The sequence below is a fragment of the Colias croceus genome, chromosome 5 (assembly GCF_905220415.1).
Source record: "Colias croceus chromosome 5, ilColCroc2.1".
NCBI classification, from domain to species: Eukaryota; Metazoa; Arthropoda; class Insecta; order Lepidoptera; family Pieridae; genus Colias; species Colias croceus.
The window spans coordinates 7,212,915-7,232,458 of record NC_059541.1 but is presented as its reverse complement, the minus strand read 5'-3'; the positions used below and the strand labels follow the sequence as shown (position 1 = coordinate 7,232,458).

Below are 19,544 nucleotides of genomic sequence, written 5' to 3'. Positions count from 1 at the left end.
AGATATAGACGAATACGATGATCATGAAAGGAAAAAAAATCTATTTTATGAATTTATTCTGCCAATAGGCCACATTTACAATGTATTAATATTTATTGGATTAGGGCTTTTAAGGCTGAAGTTTGAGTTATCATGCCAACACGCGTTGGGGTTATTAATCATTATCAAGCGAGTTTACTTTAACTAACAAAAAGGTAAAGACCATAAACATTGTGGTAGATTAATTGTTTTGTTTATCAACTCTTCAGTTAAATTTATTTTTTTATTTCTGTTTCTTGAGGTTTTCATTCGTGAACGATAATAATAATTTGTACCTCTTCATTAGATAACATACGTTAGTTATCTACAGCAGGTATCTTATGCAGGTATTGCAGTATTATTGTATTGCAATACCTGCATAAGGTTACTAATATGTATGTAAAAATGTATTGGTATGCAATAAATGATTTGAATTTAGTTCTAAAAAACAAATTTTTAAATGTTTTTTTTTCAGATTAGTATAGGTATTTTTAACATATTTATTTTTTACTCTAGCACAATGCAGAGCGACTATTGAAACTGATAGAAAACGTCTACCGTTGGTTACCACTAGGCACCATCATAAACAATAGAGTTTTTGTGGTACATGGCGGCATTTCGGATACCACTGACTTGGATATGGTGAAGAGTCTGGAAAGAGATAAGGTAAATACAGTTTTTTGTATTAATATTTAAAATAGTAGTATAATGGAAAAGTCTTGTGTTTAGTGTCCATGTCAATCTGTCTTCGCTGACATCTAAAATATTATCCGAAGAGAATGAATTGAAAAAAAAAATATACTTTTATAATTCCTTCATATGAGATTTAAAGTGTTGATTTAAAAACTGCTTTTGCTCGTTCAGAATGTTGCTTACAGTCATAACATTTAAAGGTTATTACCTTACCTGCACCATTCATATCGTAACACATATTTTACTACAAAGTTCGCATGAAGCATGGTTTGTTTTCAGTATTGCGAGCGCAAACATCAACAAACATAACTCGACTTATGAGTGTTGTTTCAAAATATTACTATTGGAATTCTGTCAGTATAATAGCAGAGATAAAAAAAATAGGTCTTGTAAAGTTTTATATTACATATATATTTTTTGTTCTCAACGGTTTTTCTCTATTAAAATACTAAAATCTAATATTTTAAAACCTGAAAAGTTTAGGAGCCTAATTGAGTGCTTGTGAATTTCTCACATCTTCATGTTATCACGTATTTGTGATATTAGTAAGATCATTCTAATGAAAGACGTGTCTCGTTACCATAATATTAGTGTTAAGCCATCAGATGGGTTTGTAACGAGCTTTTAGTTCTTATTGCTTCGAGATTAGGTATATATGATAAGAGTAATGTAACTTGAATACGAATATTGTATTGATAATAAATAAATTTAAAATTTGCCTAACTATTTAGTTCAAGTAAAAATATTCAAATTAATAAATTAAATTAAATTTTACTGTAACTGGATTATCAATGTAGTTAAGGTAATCATATTTTATATTAAAAATACTAATTTTGACAAAAAATACTTTAAAACGATTTTCTATCATAAAAAAACATGCATAGTTATTTAATAGATAAAGCAGTTGAATACTTTATTCAATTGAAAATGTACTAAGCAATCTAGTACATCCTTAAAGTTACCAAATATGAAGTTTGAAGTTCGTAAAATGTTTTGTAGCTTGCGAAATACGAAAAGTCAACTAACTTTGAATCCGTAGAGTCAAGACTGACCTTTAAGTTAAGCGTACGAAATTAAATCAATAAATGTTGTAAAGAAAAAGATTGAGTAGGACAGCTGTTTACTTGACTTAAGGTGAAACTCTTAAAAGTTGTGTAACAAGTAGAAATAAATATCAGTATTTCAAAATGTAGACATTACGTACAAAATTTGGTCTTGTTTCATTTTTTACTGTTTTAACATAAATTAGAGATATACAATACTTATATTATGCACATGTTAAAAATTTTTCTGCGAAATGGCCATTACACAGACGCATTGCGAAAAAGTTGCGAAAACATTGCTGTTTACTAACGTTCCGCAGATATTTCGCTACGCAGTAGTTTCGCAGAGATTCGCTGCCGCACGCGAATGCGTCGGTGTACTAACCACATTATACAGATACATACAGTAAGGAAACTTCATACAAAATGTTCGAAATGGCTCCCCCCCCATAAAGCGTGTTTTCGAGGGTATTGAGGGGGATCGATAGTAGCGGGTGACACATCCACAGATTTTGAATATAGTATGGAAAAAAGTTTAAAGTGATGTCATTTCACATTAAATAAATATCGATTGTTTCAGTTTGTAGCCCTTTCAATAAATATATATCTGTATCGTATCTGACTACAAGTTAAAAAGAGACTATTTTTTAATTTCTATAGATATGGCAGTATGAGTTTTAAATTATGTTGACATATTTTCTACCAAAATGATAGCTACAAATAGTACCTATTAGGAGTCCAGTCTGTTTAAAGACCGCATCTATTTTTTACGCAATCTAGAAGAGCACGAAAATCTAAAAAATGGAAACCTTAAAAAAATCTTGTTTAAATTTATGTGCATAATTACGTAAATATTAGTGAAGAAAAAGATAGATATTATAATAATTATTGTATTTTTATCGATACGTGACTTTAAAGCACTAAGCCTGTCAAACTATTTTCTTTTTCATCCTAAAACAAAAAGGTTATATAAAAGGAGGTTCTATGTTCGTATAATAATAATTTTAATTTATTTTTGCATATTTTGTGTTTTTTAATTTAATTTAATTTATCGTTTTAAAAATAATTTAGTAGGTATACCTACATACAAGTATTGTTAATTCTGGTTTAAAATAATTATTGAATACTTATATTATGTATCATACAAATATCAAGCATTATAAATAATTTAGGTAGGTACCTACATTAAAATAGCCTTCGGCGTCCAAAAAAGACAAGATTTCGAAATATAGCACTGAAAAAAACGTACCTATTTACTTTTACAAGGTATATATTTTATTGAGATTGTTTCTTCTTGTAAATTCATATTTAGGCTACACCATTTTTTAATTTTAACGGGTTTTAATCTCAAAATTACCACAAAGTCAACTGTGAAAAAAAGCAAACAGAAATATACAGGCCGAATTGATAACCTCCTCCATTTTTGAAGTCGGTTAAATATCAAAAAGGTAACAGCCCTATAGCTATACGTCATAATTTCATCGCAGGGGCTTAGTTTCCTAACTGTATGTAGGTACGTAGTATATATCTGTCAACTGTGTATAACGGCGTTAACACACTTATATAATATATCAATCTTTGAACTTGCGTGACATTCGAGCCAAGTACAAAGTGATGTATATGACACCAACACGTATACAAAAATAGGCACAGACAACAAAATATGAAATGCGAAAATAATTCTGAATAAATGCGGTTAAAGTTTAAACTTATCCTTATGAATATTCAATAGCTTGAGCATTGCCATTTTAAACTTCGAGATTTCTGTTAGCGCTCCACGGCAGTGAATTCCAAGAGATTTTATAACTTAATTAATATAAATTTATCGTCGCAATCGAAAAAAGAAGCAGCTTCATATTTTAACAGTTGGGCTTCCTAATTTTTTTAGTGGCCGTATTTTTTACTTCATTAATCTTTTAGAATTCATTTCCAAATAACTCAAATGCAAAATCAAATTAATTAAAGACACGATTTTTAAATCTCCCATTACATACATAGTGCAAACTTGTTTTGAGAAAATAATTTTTTTGTCATCAAAAACTCAAGGTTAGTATAGGTATGTACTAGTGGAAGGTACGTTCTATTATTTAAAGATAATTGTTATTCATTTTCATTAATAACGTAAAATCTTTTTCATTTAATTACGAAATAGCGCAGCGTATTATCACTATCCATTTCATTCATTGGCATTGCATTTTATTGTCACTCAAACGGACGTGCAATTTACAGTTCCTGCTTTCCTATTGCATGTTTTACCAAACAAACCGAATTCAGTTTTAAATTGGAAATGCGCATTAAACAAGAATTTTTTTACCAAAATCACCGAAGCGTGATACAAAAATGTATTCTGTCTATAAATTTTAAGGTGATGAATTCCATTTTAAAAATATTTTCTCATAAAGAACGTGGATGTTTTACATAATAGGGATGCTTGTGAATTCAATTTAAGTTTGGTGAGATCAAAGTTTGTTTTCAGTACGCGTCGCTGCTTCGACCGCCGGTCGCTGAAGGCTCGTCGGAAGCTATCGACAAGGTGGAGTGGAAACAGGTGAGGTACCATTTATCATTCACTAGCTGCGTGTCGCGGTTTCACCCGCGTGACTCCGATCCTGTTGGTCTTAGCGTGATGATATACTTGTAGCCTATAGCCTTCCTCGATAAATGGGCTATCTAACACTGAAATAATTTTTCAAATCGGACTAGTAGTTCTTGAGATTAGCGCGTTCAAACAAACAATTTATTCAGCATTATAATATTAGTATAGATTCGTACAACGGTTTCGGCTATCGATTGATTGTTTTATTGCTTGACGAGCGAGTATACCATTCTCAAGTGTTTTACTGCTAATGGGTTGGCACGCGAAACCGGCGGTTTTGGATCAGTAATGGTTCTCACGTTATCGTAAACTTTATGAGTCTTTAAATAATTGTTATACCTGTATTTGACATAAATATTATTGTATGAATCGAACTGAATTTATTATTTATCCAGTTATGTAGGTTGTAAACAATAAACACTACCATATAACTTTTCTAGAATGGATAAAGTTAGTCACAACTACAAAAATTTTCACATTTGTTTCAACTAAATTCGTTCGTTCGCCGTCGCCAAATTTTGTAAGTTATTGGAGAATTATCTTAGTTTTCTATGCGATCTAATAACGGATTGGATCGCTTAAGCGCATTGATGTGACGTCATTGTTGTTTATTCGTACCAATTAATAATCATTGAAAATTGTTATGACCCCTATAACACAGGTTTAACCTAGCATAGGGGTCATTGTTTAAACTCTGGTTGTAACAAAATGTATGTACCTGCAAATTAGATCTGTATATTCCATGTGTTTGTGTTTCTGAGTCAAATAAACTTTATTTTTTTTTAATTTAACTTTTATGTAATAGTCGGAAATATAAAATAAATTGATACGCAAAGTGGTTTCCCTGGTAAATCGTTGATGTTCCATTACTATGTTGGATCGCCTATTATAATAAAAGTCACATTAAGGTCACATCAAACCCAAAAAGTTTCGAACTGTTCATAAAATACGATCGCTCTTGTTCAAAATTCATTTTATTGATGAATGATGGCTATCCTTTTTCGGTGATAATAATTAAATCGTTCGTGTGACGTGTATACAATAGGCACACCAATGACGTAACTGAATCACAGCTATATAAATGTAGGTATATTGCTTGTACATTTATGCATGGTGTTTATAATAGAGTTATTGTTATGTTCAGTGAATCGTGTTACGAAATCAAGCTCGTTAACTGGTTCTCCTCTGAGATATTCATCAATCTATAAACAAGATTACGTTGCTTGATTGCCAACTCAGAAGTCGTTAGCTTTTACAGATATTATTTCAATATGGCATTATGAAGCGGGGCACTTCTCGAGACGAAAGGTCTCTCGCATTTTTAAGAAGGCTACAAATTGAAATATGAATAATACACCTGAAATCAAGAGAACTCTCTCGGTTGTGATCATTATTATTTATTTCGAAAGTTATTTCAGACCTTTCATTTGTAAATCTTGAGTGGTATTACAAAATACATACATTGACGACCTCATTAGTAATATGTTTAATGCATAATCTAGCAGTCTTGTATATGAATTCCGGTAAAAACAACAACAAATAAATCTGGCCACTATAGAAAATCGATCAGTGTATCCAGTCCTCAGTCTCGTCTCATGGACAGCACTCTTCTGATACGTTATATATTCATAGAATTTCCAAAACAAAATACTTTCTACATTCGAAATTATCACATTTGAACAAAACATTCCGCCCAGATGTCTCATCTCGGGAAACTCATTAGCTAGTATTCCTTTACTTGCAATCTTAACGCTCGTTAGATAAGTTACTCTAAAAGTAAGTATTACCTACCCCGTTTTCCCATCTCTCTTTATCGCCAGATCTAAGGACCGAGATCGTTTACATGAAACTTCATCTCATATCGAGCGGGATGTTAATGGAATTTTCTTGATGAACTTGCCGTAACTAGATATTTACGTAACAATATATGTATTATATACCCAGACGATGTACCTATATAGAGCATCGTTAATTGTTTAATGGGTTTTCTAAAGTAAGAAAGTTTTGATTGACTGTACAAGTTCCAACTTTCGGTTGTGGTGGAATACCTAATAATAAACGATAAGACAATCCTTTTTGGTTCTGAAAACCATCATTCCATTTTTATTATATACATGTGTTAGAAGTATCAAAATATTCAATTTAAATAAAGTTTATGTAAAAATGCATAGAAGCGAGAGATAACTTCGTCACCGAATATTTTTCAGGAAGTTGGGCGGAGATCCACTACGGACGACGGTACACATGTCGAATTCGTTATGGAATTCCAAATACTAGTTGTTTGAAATCTTCGATATTCGAGCCAGAATCTAATTTGAATATTTTCAACTCTGGACGCAAAATAAAGTAACTTGACTATAAATGTATTAAAATTCATACGGATTAAGCGATTGAGTTTGTTTACAATAAAAAAACTTAGAAATATTAGAAACCCTTCATACAAGCTGATAAATGGGCAATTTAAAGTAATTTCTAATTACAGCCATATTACAGCAAGTTTTAAACACACATTAGTCTTTTTTATTTTTTATTAAATAAATAGGGCGAAAAACACGCAACTCACATGTTATTTCATAAATGTCAAAGATATCACGCATGCCAATGAAAAAATAGCTTTACGAAGTATGTTAATAACAGCGAAATTAATGTCTCAGTTGACTTACACAACATTTTTAACATTCAGAATTAGAGGTTACTGAAAAAATATATTTATGTTATTTTAATCTCTTAACTACCAAAGCTTTAAAATGCAAATTAAAAAATATCGTACATTTTCGAGTAAATAATTTTTATGTTCGTTATCAAAGAAATAGGTAAGACCAAACATAAACTAAGTTTAAGGCTCATAAAAAGATTTCAGTATGGAATCAAAAGCTATTAGAAGAAAGCTAAGGTTTTTATCTTGTATATTTCCATCAAAATCGTTGATACTTTAATAACAAAGTGAGTTGTGATATTGTAACTCAATCTACGATATTGTTCGGTCAACCAATTTTTGCGGCTCCATCTCAGAGCCGCCATAATACGATTTACAAGTTGCGTCGCTCAATGCGACGACGGAGCTTTACGAATAACTTGCCCTCTTGGGATAGATTCTTCTCACAATTTGTCCTCCGTGACAGACACTTTGCCATAACTAACTTTACTCAGAGTGCCATTTCATATGTACAGCCATAAATATAGAGTACACTGTATAGTGTATGCCTATAAGGTTGGAAATGTTTTACAATAATAGAAAAATATATTTTTAGTATTATTATTATCGTATGACTTGATAATGAGTTCTTAATATTCTTTACTCGAATTGACTTAAAAAAGATTTCAATATTTTTTTTTTATTTGAATTAGATGCACATTTTTTACTGCCCTATTTCACAACAACACTTATTACGGTTTATCTAGTTATATGGCACATTTCAAACAAATTATAAAAGCGGGTCAGTTATTCGCGTTCACATCGCAGGACGCAGACATACCTTCGTTAGCAAACGAAACACGTGTCAGGGTATTTGACATCAGTGTCTGAAAGACTCGTTAACTTGTAGACGTCATTCTTATCCTTCGAATTACGAATCCACTGATATAATGCCTTTTTGTTGAGGTGGCATTATACTGCATAATGATTCTGGAATACTGTCAATCAGTGATTTTTATTCTTTATCGTAGCGACCTCGCTATACCGGTATACCTATACCTACCTACCATTTTGTCGTAGGTTTTTGGTCTTATTTATTTTTGCTTATTTGGAAGTTATCGAGTATTTTTTATCTCTGATACAGGGCTGATTCTACACGTAGGGCCAATTTTCAATCTTTGGATAAAACTTACCCGTCCAAGATTTACACGATAATATTAAAATACCACCTATATAACACGGGCAATTAGAATACTTTTTTAAATGATAGTTCGATATGTTATCGACGAATAAATTTTAACCAAGGATTGAAAAATCAGCCCTCAGAAGATTCAATTTAAATGTAGAGCTTTTTTATTGCACGCCTCATAAGCGAAGCGTTGAGGTGGGTACTACCTAGTATATTATTATTAGTCTGTGGTACTACTGTCACTTCGCGCAAAACATCTGATTTTTCAAACTTAAAATGTCTTTATTATCATACATTGCACTTGTAAGATAATACATACACACACATATTAAGAAAAAACACTATTTTTAACATTCATGATATTTTTGATGTCATTTTTGTTATTTAAACTAGTTAAAAAACAGTTTAAAAAAGTTCTGTCTTGGACGTCCGTGTGTCTGTATGTGCGGAGGATTTTCTTGTTAACACGATAGCGACCGAAATACTTTACTAATCGAGTCTTTTTTTTCTCTTACGCTTGAGTATGCTCAGGAATAGAACCCTTTCATTTTTCAGGGTCTGATTCGATGTGGTTTAATTGTTATTAAATAAACAAAAAAAAATATCGACTGTTCTCCATAATTTTAGTATATCTATATATATTCTTTATTTTATGTTTTATTTTTTTTATATTTATAGTGTACTCAAAATTCAGCATTATAAACTCGATTCTTTATACTATAAGCCAAGGTTTAAAAAAATAAGTTGGTAGTCAGTCCCTTAAACCTGCGCAGTTTCACATCTAGGTGGGGCCACAAGAAAAATAGCTCAATTATTACGGTACCGCTTTCTTTACTTTTCCAACTGTTTTATTTTATTTCTTTTTTATATTTATAGTGTACTCTTTATAAATAATCAATTTTATTGTAAAGGATGAGATTATGAGGCGTGCACTTTTGGATTTTCCAAACTATTTGTAATTAAGTCGTGCAAATATTATAAACTTTGTATCCGTGACTGCTGACTGCTTTTTTTAAATAATAGTAATTTTTGACACTGTTAATTCTTATTAGACTTACAACAATCGCTTATTTGCTACGACTAGGTATTTGATGTGTCCATTTCATTAGGCAAATTAATTTTTTATTTATCATTCTTACAGCTATGTAATTTACAGTTTCTTTGAATTTCCCATTAAATTATAATTCAGTTTTACTACACCCAAGAGACGAGCATGTTATGGTATTAATAAAACGCGTCGCGTACTTATTGTTTATGGGTACGTAATAAGGCATATTATTGCTGATTAAGATCTTCCAGCTATGAACGCTGGTTGTGATATGGAAATAAAATGGGTTAGGGAAATAAGTTATGAGATAATTCGAAATGTTGGCTGGTGGAAACGAAAATAAGCGTAACAAAACTTGGTATTACGACTAGTAGTAGTATAAGAACTACCTAATTACCTAACTTAAATTTAGGTAACTTTAACTTACCTATTTTCGTTTTGCGTATTGATTAATACTTTATTAAAAAATAATTTTTAATTCTGTCCTTCATTTTGAAATGAATGTAATTTTGCATTAAATGTTAAATATCTATTTAAGTTAATTAAATTTTAAATATCTACATTTTCAATATTTGTAATGGACGGTTCAAAACATGCAAATTATACATATCTACATAATTGCAACATTGATATAAATAGAATATACAAAAAGAAACACATTTACACTATAAATTAAATTATACCTTTTGCTTTTTTCCTTTTTCCATAGAATAAGCTTGTGACAGGAGCCTTTATTTTGTAATTTAACATTCAATGGCAATCGCTTTTCTTGGTAATGAGGACATCATTTCTGATTTTACTGAATTGATGATTTCTGTTTTCCATTTTCCGTTTTTATTTATACTTTCTATAAAGTATAGGTATGTATATACTTTTTGAATCACAATTACCATTTAATGTGTTTTATAGAGACGTTACATCATACACATGTAAGTCGTCACGTAATAATAGCAATAAAATGAATAAAGTTTCTATTTAACGCTAAATTGATATTTTAAATGTTGAAACTAGGGCAGGGCGGGCGGCACCTAGTTGATAATAATAGATAATGGATATACTTTATTGTTTATGTTACAATTAGTTTGCTATTTCCCAGCGACACAGTACAACTACATAGCATGAACATTTCACTTCAATTGATCAGTATCACACTGTAATCGAGTTGCTCTCAAACAATCCATCGCTATTTGCTACACAAACAGTTCTAGACACTACAGTCTCAATAACTAATTACTGAAGTTATTTCTTGGGTTACTATAATTAATTAAATGAATATCAATATCGATAAAATTATTCACGTATAACATAATATTAACCTACTAGAACATTTCATTTAATATTAGGGCGGGGAATTCCTTTACTATTAATAAAGTCATAACCTTGGAATAGGCTATTTATAGCTATTAATAGCTATTTATTTCAGCTCAATACTAATATTATCAGAACATTATGAATCATTATAAATATATGAATCGTGAAAAATATTTTCGTAGTCGGTACTAAGCTATAAAGTATTGAGTTCTCGAGAGACGTGACCAAATTTTAATGTTTTAATGTCATAAATATAAAAATACGATTGCCTTTTAATGTTGAGTCATAAAAACTTTGATAACGGACACTTCCGAAATGAAAAAAGTTTTATATCTGCAAATATACGTATTTATGGCGAGAGTGAAGCTAACGATGCGACGAGAAATATTCTATTTATTCTTTTATTCATGTTCCCATTTATAGAGGAATCATTTTTCACGATTCTATTTATTAAGGCGAGGGTGAATCACGAAATACGAAAAGCCATTTTCAGTTACATTTGTGATTTGAGAGTACGGGCCGCGCACCCCACACGTGTAATCACGAAAATAATAAGCCAGATAATTGTTTTGTTTTTCATGCACATCGTTTTAATTATTTGTAAATCATCCGTAAGTAATATCGCAAGAATTGAACAATGCGTCACGGTGGTAATTGTGATGGAACAAGCTCAGATAAGCCCTCGATTAATTATTTTGCTCGAGATTGGCAATTCGGTTTCGACGGACTTACATGTAATGAAAAATATAGGGATGTATTCATAATTTATTGAGCATTTCTCCAATAACGCTTTTATTCCACCTATCCTATTAGGTCTTATTGACCTATTACCTTTTTATAAACATGTATGACAAAGTATTATGAAAGGAAAATAAATTTAGCTACACATGTTTTATGTTCCATAAATTGACGTAACAGTTTTGTTCAAAGTCCTTATCTAGTAAGGTTGCAGGTGAGACGTAATTAATGTGTGTCGAGCTCTCCTCCAATTTATACAGCGAATTACTATGACGAGGAAAACTTTCATATATTATATTATAACTCGGTGTGTTGACTCAACAACCAAATTAAGATGATAAAATATGTCTGCTATTGAAGCCTTGATGTTTAAATGTGTTAATATTAAGTATCTTGTAAGAGTAAACTTGAGTAAAATTTCGCGAATTTAGCCCACTTAATTAAAAATAAGATATAATTTCGTTCTGATTTAGAAAAAAGTATTATGAGTTCAAAATTCGAGTTATAATTTAGAAACAAACAAACAAAAAATCTTTATTGTGCACCACAGAGAAAAGTACAAAAAGGATACATAATATATAAGTAACAAAGAGCACAACATTTTCTTTAAATATATTTATTGAATAAGAAAATTATTAAAGAAGGAACTAAAAGCATAGCCATTAAGATTCTAAAAATATTTTACATCAATAGTATTTTTCATATTATGTCTCTTCGTCTAGGTGTTCGATATTCTGTGGTCGGACCCCCAAAGCATGGGCGGTTGTGTGGCGAACGCGCTCCGCGGTGCGGGCACTTACTTCGGTCCCGACGTCACCGCGAGCTTCCTGCACAAGAACAAGCTTAGTTTCATCGTTAGGAGCCACGAGTGTAAGCCTGGAGGTTATGAACTACTGCATAGTGGGAATGTGAGTTATACTGTTAGCTGCTTCTTCAATTAAATTTATGTTTGTATAGATGTTAGCGAGCTTATAATATAATTGAGTTACAAGGTTTAATTTTTAAATGTTTTCAGTTTAGTATTTGGTATCCTTTAAAAATATTTGAGAAATTCTGGTAAGTGTTAAATTATGTCATATTTACCAGGTCATCACCATATTTTCGGCGTCCAACTATTACGAGCTGGGATCTAATAAAGGTGCATACTTGAAGCTGCGAGGAAATGCGCTTGAGCGTCAGTTCGTTCAGTATACAGCGGCTGTTTCTCGAACAAGACGACTGACCTTTAGACAGAGAGTTGGGCTTGTGGAATCATCAGCTATGAGAGAACTGCATAGTCACATAGTTATGGCTAGAAGACAACTAGAAGGGACCTTCAGAAGCATGGACATAGAGAACACCGGTGAGTTATTTTGCACCAGTTGTTTCGAGCAAGTTTATAAAGGAAGTAAAACTTTGAGAGATATCATAATATAGCTTGTATAAAAGTTTGATATTTGTTGTTGTATTTTATGCACAAACACAAAGTTTATGTTATCGTATTATGTCCATAAACAATGATAGCTCGTGCGAAGCATACTAAAATATTTTACTGAAGCTATTTTACACCAAAATGTCTGTTCGGAATTGAATTCATTAGTTATCTTTTGATTACGGTAAAACTTTTGGATAAAATTAATGAGGGCTATCTGGAAATGTCACTCATCTGCGCAAAACTTATTGAAGTATTTTATCTGATGGCCGATCGTTAATTAAAACATTATTAACGCTAAAAGGAATGTAATCCAATAAGATTTTATTTTTTTATGTCTTTTATCCGGAAAAATATGCTTTGTAACAATATATCGATATTCAATATGTTATAGTTTGAATACCTGCAATACAATAGGCGTATCAATTTGATTCAAAATTAAATTAAATTTAAAATTGAATTTCCATATTGAATTCCATTGCGAATGAGAAAAATTCTTGACTGTAAAGTAGAAATTATAAGTTCGCAATGCAAGTTTGTTTTAAGATTGCAATGGTTCCTTTGCACAAATATAATATTTTAATTTTCTTTGTCTTGAGATAGCAAATTATATTACGTCTCTCGTTTAAAATCTGTTAAATTATCTCGTAGCATTTATAGGAAATTAGATTACAGTCAGAGTTTGTATACCCATTGTTTTGTCGTTGTTTGAAACGACGCATTGTTATCATTTCACGTCATTATAAATAGCTCCCGAGTGTGATTGGTGTAGTTTCAATTAGGTAGCTTTGTAGCTACAAGTTAATTGACAATACCTACACTGAGTGGTTTATTCTGTATAAATATCACAGTGTTAAATCAATACTGTTCCCCGCTTACATGTACTACGCAGCAATTCTTGCCTAACGATAGTAATATATCACATATTATGATATTACGGTTTGGTTACGTGTTTTTATAACGTAGCTCTTATACATTTCGAGCCGTATATGTTAAGTCAATCTTATAGGTAGGTCATTTAGCTTCTGTTCCAATAACTTTTTTTTTTTCAATAAGATTTTTTGTTTCGTAAGATTGTAGCATAAGAATACTTACTTAGTACGTAGTTACTTAGTAATCTATATTCTACATTAGGAGCTTAGATCATTTTATACTTACGTACTGATTGTTTAAATGAATCATCGATTTTGTTACTAGAAATTCATACAACTGTGCAATGTGTGCAACTGTACTTAAATATAAAGATTCAAATATTACGATATCTATTCCCAATAGATTTCACATTATATTACTGACCAAACACCCTTAGGTTTCATATCGATCAGCGACTGGTGCACGGCCATGGAACAAACGACACACTTGGGGTTGCCGTGGCGAATGCTCAAAGACAAGCTGGTGAGGACTGACCCGGACACGCGTCGTGTTAGATACATGGATACGTTTGATTTGTCCGCTAATGTAAGTTGTAAAATGTGATGATAAGTCTATTTATTGAAGTGAATCTTCTTTATCGGGGTTGGAAAAAAATTTAGTGTAACATTTTTTCGTTACGCGTGACATTTTTCCGTTACGCGCCATCTTTTTCTTATCCCTACCACGCGAGATTCGACGTATTTCTGTTAAGTTGTATACAGTAAATTATTTTTTGAAAAATAGGTTAGGTCATAAAGAAGTTTCACTTCTTACGTGTGTACACTAGTACACGCACACATTTTTTTTAAATTTTGATGTGCCACACCAATGATGACTAGTAGATATTGGTACAATAAAGGCTTTTATCTCATCTCATCAGCTCTTGATAATTATTAATTTCTTATTATCATCAAGAACTAATGAAATATATGATAATGATATATTATAAGGGTGTTGCAAATGTTGTGATTGCGTGATTTTCCCTTCAAAGAATCTTTTCTTTTTTATTATAGATAAGATTCGGATAAATATTTATATAATAATAGGTCACTTATTACCATTTAACACTATTATTGTAACAATTATTTGCAAAGATTACATTTTACACTATTGGAATGCCAGCAGGACCCTATTCGCAATTATCCTACAGGACCTTATGTATAAATGAAATGGTGGCAATATTTTCATCAAGTTGATATGGGACGACGTGTTTTATTCGTCGTCTTATTTCAGTTTGTTTTAGGGCTAACATAAAGATAGGCTACCAGTTACCACTGCTCTTTCATATAGTAAATTATCAACCGACATCAAAAATAAGATTCTCAATTCGACTGTATTTTATTTGAGACTTCAGAACTTTACACTGGGTGATCCGATTTTGATGATTTATGAAGTGAAACTTCTTTAGTCGCGTTAAGAGTATAATTTCAAGGTCACGTGGCAATACCGTCACGTCATGGACTAAGGTGACGATTTTGCTATCTTTGAATCTTGTCAAAGTAGTTTCACACGCTCTTCTTAAACAAACAATTAACTAAGAACTACCACATTTTAATTTCGTCCAGTTCGGGTTTATTAAAATAGTTATGATTAATATATTACACCATTGTTATCGCATACTTATCAGAAGGCGTTAGTTAAATATATCAAGATCGATAGACATGACACGCGCGACGCTTGTAGCATTTGTAGTTTGTACTAATGACACGTTCACCCGTCACCAAACGTTGCTATGATTAGCGGGTGCTATGATTGGGGTGTTTATTGTTTAGTCTAGTAGATCAAGAGCCAAAGGCATATTATATCTAATCATTAGCGACTAGCGAGATTTTGTGTTATAATATAGGTATGGAGTGTAGATTAATTACTCATACACATACTAGCTTTCCGTAGCGTAGTCAAAGAAAAATAAATTCCCGTTTCTATGAGATTTCCGTTTGCCCGTGTAGTCAAAGAAAAATAAATAGATTTCTGGGATAAAACCTATCCCATATCCTTTCACAGATCTCAACATATCTCTGTATCAAATTTTACCCAAATCGGTTCTGTGGTTTATGCGTGAAGGAGTGATAGACTGACAAAGTTACTCTTACTTTTACAAAAACAAAGTTATTATTTTTAAGACAGAGATTTTTTTAAGTATTATTTACTTATCTAGTTACATAATAAATATAATATTTACAATATATATATAAATACAGCCACAATTTTCCCGAACACTGCAGGACTGTAAATGATCGGGAAAATGTATTTTCCGTGGGTGGAATGTCTCATGTTTCTTGACAGATGGCTCACTTATTACTACGCGGCAAGCTACGCGGTTACAGGCGTTCATCGGAAAACAGAAATATACCACTATATTCGATATTGTCACAATAATACAATATTCTAAACGTTAGTACAATAATTTATATATAACATAACATAAAAATTCTCTATAAAAGCGAAATCAGTTCTATCATTAAAAAGTGACAAATCTGAGATTGATGAGCAAGAATTTAAAGATTCTAATTAATTTTTTAATTGATTCTCAAATAACTTCGCTTTCCCTAAAGTTTCCCGGTGTATAAATAAAAGGTTTTTTACCAATTATATAATTAATATAGGAATGTTCGTTTAAAACAAAACAATGGATAAAAACGAGTCGAGATGATTTTTATAGTCAGCTACGAGAGCACTCATTTATATCAATTCGTTTCGCCAGCTTTATATTTTTCACTGTTGAATGCTTCTAAAGGAAATGAGTTAACTGAGCGATTTATGAAAGATGTAAAAGAGCATAAAGATTGGTTTCGCAATATACCTTTTGCATTATTGGATATCACTTATCAGGTGCCATTACGCATTTTATTGGTTTTAAAACTTGTATAAGTAGGTTAACTCTAGTATAACTACCTAGTTAGTTTTTAAAAATCCTTTTTAATATTTTATAATAAAAAACTGACGTTTAAAAAGCTAGCAAAAGCAAATTTTGATATGAATTTTATGACTACTTCCATGTTATACATATCATATTATGAATATTATGTTTCTTTCGTTTGCAGAAGTTTGGTCGAAAGTCCGACACTCAGACTGTAGTTGAAACTCTGTATAAGAACAAGCAAAGTTTGGAAGCCATATTCAAGATTTTAGATAAAGACAACTCGGGTAAGACTCTTGATAATTGATATTTCAGTTTAATGAAAGTTAGTCAACTCAGTGTGTGATTAAAGGGATTGATTATGCAAACTGGCAGAGTTGACAACGTTAAACCCGCCCTTGATTGTAATTTTGACCATTAATTCACCAAGACTAAATTTTATTTTCCAAGTATCACTAAAAAAGGCTTGAATTATTTGTCCTATAAAATTGTTTTCACGGAAATTGTTAATAAAATAATCAATAAATTAATTTCACTCAATTAAAATCCTTTTAGTGCCTGTCTTCCTATAAAATTCATAGAAATTCTCTTAACATTAACAGGATACATAACCCTCGAGGAGTTCTCAGAAGCTTGTCAACTCATCGGTAAGTACATGCCGAACCCTTTGACGCAAGAGCAATTGGTTGACATTTGCCGGCTCATGGACATCAACAAGGACGGTCTGGTCGATCTCAACGAGTTTCTAGAGAGCTTCCGTCTCGCTGAAAAGAGTTTGCACGAGGAGGAACATCAACTTGCCGAACTTCAGGCCACCTGACAGGAGCTAGACCGCTATCCGAGCAGGACAGCGGTCGATAAAGATGAAACTGGCGTCGAAATCGAACTACTGAGAATGGACGATGACTTCAAAAGACCGACTAACAATAGAAGGGTTAATATCGCCGGCCAAAGCTCGTCGGGGCAGGAGGAAATAGCGTTAATCGAACGCGTCGATACGCGACGGCCAGGTCTCCTGGAAAGCGACATGTGAACGTGTACTGCCGATTTACATTTTTAAAATTTACGCTTTATCGCGCTAACGGATTTAACACCTATCGGGGGCTTATTGTGTCATTCATAATGCATATCGCTTGAATTTATTATTCGATTTGAAAACGTTGTGTAATGTACTCGTAGACAGATCAATTTTAATACTTATAAGATTTAGCACATCATGAGTGGATACATAATGTAAGTTAGATTTGTCATTTTTGTTTGAGTAACGTAATGAGCCCTCAGTAGTGAAGGTTTCAATTATGTAGGTAGTTGCATGCTGATTAGAAAACAATATTAAATTCTTGCATTTTAATCGAGCCTAATTTTCTTGTTACATCGAGTTTAAACCTTCCTAATTAATTATAGGCTTGCATTTTAAAATATTTTCTATATATTAAGAATAAATATTTTACTTGTATTCTGATTGTCATCTAGCGATAATTTATTATTTGGCTTTGATAGTTATAATACTGCGATCTTGTATAATATAGGGCCCCATAGTTATAATTCCCTGAAGTATTTCTACAATCTTCACATAGCAAAATATTAAAATTTTATAGACATAACAGTTACTCTAAATTTCGTATAGTGTCATTAATTTCAGTGGAATTATCTATATTTATATGTATAATTATAACTTACGTTTTGATTTTAGGAATATTTAATTATCAGAATTGTATGAAAGAACTGTTTTCACAATATTAAATGTTAAATAAATTAAAATTACGTACTTATTCTACGTAAATATTTTATTTCCAATTGGTGCCAAGTTTATAGAAAAAGTTTATGTTTTTTTATGATAAACATAATTTTATCAATTTTTATAACACTTTTAATCATGGGAACAAACATATTGTTTGAAAAACATATTTACAAAATATATTTATTGCGATATTTTTGTACTTAATTAAATAAAATATATTTAGATACAAATGCTGCTATTTATCTTAAAGATCTCTTTGTATGTATGAATTATTCATATTCGTAAAATTACTTGGTAGTATCCTCTCAGTTCCTTAATTTTATTACTTACATAGTACTACATACTACATAGACTTACATAGTAATAGTTATTATACAATTTTAAAACGCATTAGCCATTAAAATAATGCTATCGATGCTATAACTAGTCGCAAACCTAGTCTTGAAAATTTCGTACATATCTTTATATTAGATTTAATCATTCCAATCTATTTAATAAAATGTCATTTTCCAAATTACAATTGAATCTATATCACTTTTTTAGAGAATAGCGTTGTTATATCGCTCAGGAGGCAGAAGGAATGAAGAATTATATCGTATAAAATATGTGTTGAATATAAGTACTAAGTTACTGGGTTAAATAGATGTACATATTTTTAGTTTTAATCACAAACTCATTCGGCCAATCATTTAATTAAATATCTGCATCAAAAAGAAAAGCAAAGCATGTTAAGTCTGGTTTCAGTCATATTACTTTTTTATATTATATTTAACGGTCAATTATCGTAGTGTAAAATTATTTAAATTTAATATCTATACGACCATTTATCGAGAAATAATTTTGTTTGAGTTTTAATTTATAATATGGAGAGAATTAAAAGCTGGACTTGAATTCTAGCGATGTAACCGTTTTAATCTTTACATCTGCACTTTCTTAAACTATTTACTGTAGGTTATTTAAAATAAGGGAAACAACGCATGTACCACATTATAACTATGAGAAATATTCGCTAATTTCATCATATTATGCGTAAAATGTTTTTGTTCATTAAATTGTGATACTGATCAATTTGTCTTTTATTTATAAAACCTTATAATACATCTTATCTACACTCCATACTTTTATAAATGAAAATCGTTAAGAGTATCTTAGATACAAACGATTTTGATTTCCTGCACTAAAATCATCCCTAAAAACTGAAATTCTTAATATTATTTCCGCGTTTCTCCTCTTGAATAGGTACTAAAGATTATCCGTTTTGTAAACGATGCCGTCGCACAATGGATAAGCCAGGTAGGTACACAAGCAATCTTTTGTTAATAAAGTGGGGAAACTGCTATGATTAATGA

General features: G+C 31.2%; 1 protein-coding gene across 2 annotated transcripts in view; it reads left to right on the top strand.

Annotated features, from left to right (window-relative positions):
- Positions 1-19,263, top strand: part of LOC123692053 (serine/threonine-protein phosphatase rdgC) — a 39,357-nt gene extending 20,094 nt beyond the window's left edge. Inside the window, exons 9-15 of one of the 2 annotated variants that reach the window (XM_045636680.1) lie at positions 535-684; positions 4,231-4,302; positions 11,994-12,179; positions 12,358-12,613; positions 13,992-14,140; positions 16,639-16,741; positions 17,057-19,263. In XM_045636680.1, the coding sequence (XP_045492636.1) occupies positions 535-684; positions 4,231-4,302; positions 11,994-12,179; positions 12,358-12,613; positions 13,992-14,140; positions 16,639-16,741; positions 17,057-17,274 (1,134 nt within the window). In that variant the 3' untranslated portion in view covers positions 17,275-19,263. Of the gene's footprint in view, positions 1-534; positions 685-4,230; positions 4,303-11,993; positions 12,180-12,357; positions 12,614-13,991; positions 14,141-15,880; positions 16,094-16,638; positions 16,742-17,056 lie in introns of those variants that run through there. The other variant, XM_045636681.1, reaches the window with a different exon arrangement.
- Positions 19,264-19,544: the final 281 nt, after the last annotated feature.